The sequence below is a fragment of the Protobothrops mucrosquamatus genome, unplaced genomic scaffold (assembly GCF_001527695.2).
Source record: "Protobothrops mucrosquamatus isolate PMUCROS unplaced genomic scaffold, P.Mucros_1.0 scaffold7394, whole genome shotgun sequence".
NCBI lineage: Eukaryota > Metazoa > Chordata > Lepidosauria > Squamata > Viperidae > Protobothrops > Protobothrops mucrosquamatus.
Genome location: NW_015393195.1, coordinates 10,783 through 15,307, shown reverse-complemented (window position 1 = coordinate 15,307; position 4,525 = coordinate 10,783). Strand labels below are relative to the sequence as shown.

The 4,525-nt window shown below is 38.8% G+C and overlaps 1 protein-coding gene across 1 annotated transcript in view; it reads left to right on the top strand.

Moving 5' to 3' along the window:
* Nucleotides 1–3: 3 nt before the first annotated feature.
* Nucleotides 4–4,525, top strand: part of LOC107300549 (protein kinase C-binding protein 1-like) — a gene marked incomplete at its 5' end in the record, with an annotated part of 8,285 nt that continues 3,763 nt past the window's right edge. The window contains 3 exons of the mRNA XM_015829865.1: nucleotides 4–247; nucleotides 1,298–1,488; nucleotides 3,024–3,104. Coding sequence (XP_015685351.1) covers nucleotides 4–247; nucleotides 1,298–1,488; nucleotides 3,024–3,104 — 516 coding nt within the window. The remainder of the gene's footprint in view (nucleotides 248–1,297; nucleotides 1,489–3,023; nucleotides 3,105–4,525) is intronic.

Here is a 4,525-nt window from a genome sequence, read left to right as displayed (position 1 = left end):
ACTCCAGCTGCAGCTACTGGCAGCCCAGTAAAAAAGCAGAGACCTCTCCTACCAAAGGAAACCGTCCCAGCTGTGCAGCGGGTAGTATGGAATTCTTCAAACAAATTTCAGACTTCTTCCCAGAAATGGCATATGCAGAAGGTGCAAAGGCAGCAACAGCAGCAGCAGCAGCAACAGCAGCAGAATCAGCAGCAGCAGCCTCAGTCTTCCCAAGGAACAAGATACCAGACAAGACAAGCAGTGAAAGGTATTGCCCACCTTTCCTAATGTCTGCTCATTGCAATCCATTCACAGTAGTTGTGCCCAGACCTCAAATATGAATTGCACAAAAACGAGGAAATTATCAAACATTCCACCAATACACATAGTAAGAAACCTTTCAGTTGGAATATGAATTGTCCAGCCCTTTTATTGACGATTTAATTAACCTAATAGATTTAACATCAAAATTATATAAGAACACAGGTTATTATGATAATAACACTGTTGTTGGTGATAAGTTGAATCTAGATAGGCCATCCTATAAAAGGAAAATTTCTTCTCAAATATGAAAGTCTTTTGGAACCAGCAGATGTTCCCTTATGCAGGATGAAGTGGTTATTTTTGCTGACCATCCTCTTTTCACAAATCATTCCTGAGCCCTTCACAGCGACATTTTGAAAGAAAAAAAAAAAGATTGCAGGAGAAAGGAAAAACTGGATCTCTCTATCTTATTTTTTGATTGTGGGCTGAACTCTCTTTAAATAAATCTCTGAATAATTGCTTGGGTTCATATTGTATATTAAGGAACAGTTATCATTGTATTTGTACCAGCAGTTTTTCCCATAACTTGAATATTTATGATGTAATAGTGTATATTATGATATATAGTATATAATAAAACAAATTTACTTAAATCTACTTAATATTGCCTGTATTTTGTTTTAAGAACTTTAAAAACTGCAGTCTTTGGACTCACCACCTCTTTTTTTCCACTACCACTTTGGTTTTATATTGAAACCCTTTAAATGATTTTGTAATGTTCTGGTTGGTCCTAATAAACATAATGCCTTATTAATGTATGAATCCCTACAGGGCATTTTACAATTGATAAAATCAGGATGAGTACTCACTTATTGTTCCTGTCTGATTTTAAGGCTTTCTGTTAATAACATCACCCACAGATTAAATGGTATAGTTCTAGTAACTAAGCAGAAAAACTACCAAATAGTATTTATTTCAGAGGCGGCTTGTTTTTAATTTTCTAAATGCTTTGAAATATATAGTAATTCATTTTCAGATTTGTTTTGTATTCCAGCTGTACAGCAAAAAGAAATTACTCAGAGTACTTCAACGTCAACTATCACCCTGGTTACAAGCACTCAGCCTGTTTCTATAGTAACCAGTTCTGGATCAGCAAATACACTTTCATCTTCAGTTAATACAGACTTGCCAATAGCAACTGCTTCAGCAGATGTGGCTGCAGATATTGCTAAGTATACTAGTAAAGTAAGCTTTTTAAAAAGTGTATTAAATGCTTGATTTCAGTTAATGTATTTTTAACATGTACAAAGTGTTCATCATTCCTTTGTTATTTTCACTATTCTCATGGATTAGGATTAACATTTGAACTCACAGAAGAACATAACAGCAACATTTAAAGTTGGCTCCTAATGTATACCCAGAAGATGTGTAATTTTTTTCCTGTTCTATGTTTTTTAGATAAGAATAGAAGGGAAAATTAGCCAAAATAACCTGGCCAACCATTTTTAGGGTGAGAAACTAAATGGGGTTAGGCGCGGTTAGTACTTGCATTGGAGATTGCAGGGATGTAGACTATACTAAGAAGTTAACAGACAAACAAAAAAGGATTCCATATTGTTGTTGAAAATAACTATATGGACATGTCTGTAAAGTCATCCGGAAACAATCTTGTTTTGAATAAATCCTTTATTTACATTTTTGTGCACAACATAGGTTAATTAGTTCTCCCTATTAAATCTATCTATCTGCTATTTGTTTGTGTCATTAGATACATTAGAAGATGGCTGGAGGATTTCTTTTATGGTCAAAGACCCATATAAGTACATAACAACAGTGGACAAGGCCATTCAAGGCAGGCCTGCTTTCCTGGTTCATTTGCCTAGAGCAGACACAGATCCTTTCCATTCCCCTCCATCTCATTTACTTAATATGCACACACAGACACACACACACACACACACTCACTCAGCTTAGTTCACCTTCTCTCTCAGCACATACTTACCCCACTGACACAAATAACATATTATGGTGAGATTTTAAACTGGTCCCCATAGAACAGTGGAATTATGTCAAATTTCCCTTGAATATGTCCTTCCTAGGAACATGCTAGTTCGAATGTTCAAAGCTAATTCAAAGTCTTATTGCAGAATTGATATGTAGTCTTTCATAGAGGTTAGATTATAGCATTGAGGAAAAAAGGTTTAGGATGCAAAGTGAATGATAACCCCCAAGTTATCTAGATTCTTCACTTGAAGAGCAAGAGAAAGGTATATAATGTTTTAATCTTCCCTCTGACCTGGGTTATGTATTACCCACTTGAATATAAAAGGCATGATACCCAGATAACAGATTTTAAACCAAGCAAAGAGATTATAGTGTCTACTTTTGCCAATTCTTCTCTATAGTGTTTTGAACAGAGGTTAAGGTTCAATGCCAGGTGGTTTTCCATGGAATACATTGCTAGGTAGCTGCTGGAGATAGAGCTGCTACTTTTGTTTGTCAAGCGAAAGCAGTGGTAAGCTTGGAAGTGAGGAGGATCCTGCTTAAACAATATTTGTGCTTTAAATTTGGGGATGGGAATATATTCAGTGCTCTTCAACAGGCTCAGTTGCTTGAGAGTAGCACTTAACTCTGGAATGGTAAATTAATGTAAAGTATGAAATCTAAAATAACCATTTTATATTCTAGTATCCTTTTCATCATATCTGGTGTAAACAAAACTGAAGGAGCTCTTCCCAGTAAATAAATATCTAATTCTGTATTTTTTTTCTTTTAAACAGATGATGGATGCTATAAAAGGAACAATGACTGAAATATATAATGACCTTTCAAAAAATACTACTGGAAGCACAATTGCTGAGGTTAGTATTCTTTACTGTCTACATGGGGCTGCCCTTGAAAGTCACCAAGAATCTACTACTGATCAAGAAGGCAGTGGCTTGAGTAGTGATATATGCCATTAATTATTCCTGCTTCAACTATTATAACTGTTATATATTATTAATTACTTTCCAGATTCAGTTCAAGGTCCTGTACGTCACTTATAAAACTGTACATGATTTGTGACCAGGATGTCTTTTGAACCACTATTTCCAATGGTTTCTGCTCATCCAATTATAGACTGGGCTCTCTTTGGGTACCTCTCCTAAAGGGTTGACCCCTCTTCTTTAGAACAGCATTGCTTCTACCCCTCCCAAAGATTAGACTGGCTCTCTCACTTTTAGCTGTCTGGAAAGCTGTTAAAATCTGGTTATAAGGTAGAATTGTGACAAATGGAGATATACCCTGCTATGGTATGAATTTGGAGTTTGATATTCCTCTAGCTTGGTTTTGGTAGTATATTTTGATATATTGTTTTTTGTTCTCTTGCTAGATAGGGTTTTGTAAGCTGCTCTTTGAAGCTGCATTTAAGTTGTAGTTAAAAATCTTACCCTTGCAATTTAATATGTGTGTTAAATCCAGCAGTATTGCCCTATGGCTTGAAGACCAGTGGCACTTCTTTAAAAAGTCTTGATTATAATCTCTAGACTCTCCAAAATTGTAATCAATACAATTTTAATGTGATAGAAAGGGAGATACAGATATATGGGGAGCAGTCATATTAATTGAATAGTCCATTGTATGTGTTTGATTTGGGAGTGCAAGCCTTGGGACATAACCCCACCCCAACGATGCCACGGAAGTGATGTCCCGGTGCCTGGAGGCTGTGCGAGTCTGGATGGGGAGGAACATGCTTCGACTCAACCCGTCCAAGACCGAGTGGCTGTGGTTTCCGGCGTCACGACATAGCCAGTTGGTTCCATCCCTGGCTATCGGGGGCGAGTCATTAGCCCCCGCAGAGAGGGCCCGCAACTTGGGCGTCCTCCTGGATACTCGGCTGTCTTTAGATGACCATATGACAGCCGTGGCCAGGGGGGCTTTTCATCAGGTTCGCCTGATACGCCAGTTGCGCCCCTTTCTGGATCATGACGCTCTACGCACAGTCACTCAAGCCCTCGTTGTTTCCCGCCTGGACTATTGCAACGCTCTCTACATGGGGCTCCCCTTGAGGTGCACCTGGAGGCTCCAGCTAGTTCAGAATGTGGCCGTGCGGGGGATCCTGGGGGCCTCTAGATACTCCCATGTAACACCTCTCCTGCGCGAGCTGCACTGGCTGCCTGTGGCCTTCCGGGTGCGCTTCAAGGTGTTAGTAACAACCTTTAAAGCGCTCCATGGCAATGGACCTAGTTATTTGCAAGACCGCCTCCTACCAAACACCTCCCTTCGACCAGTCCGCTCCCAC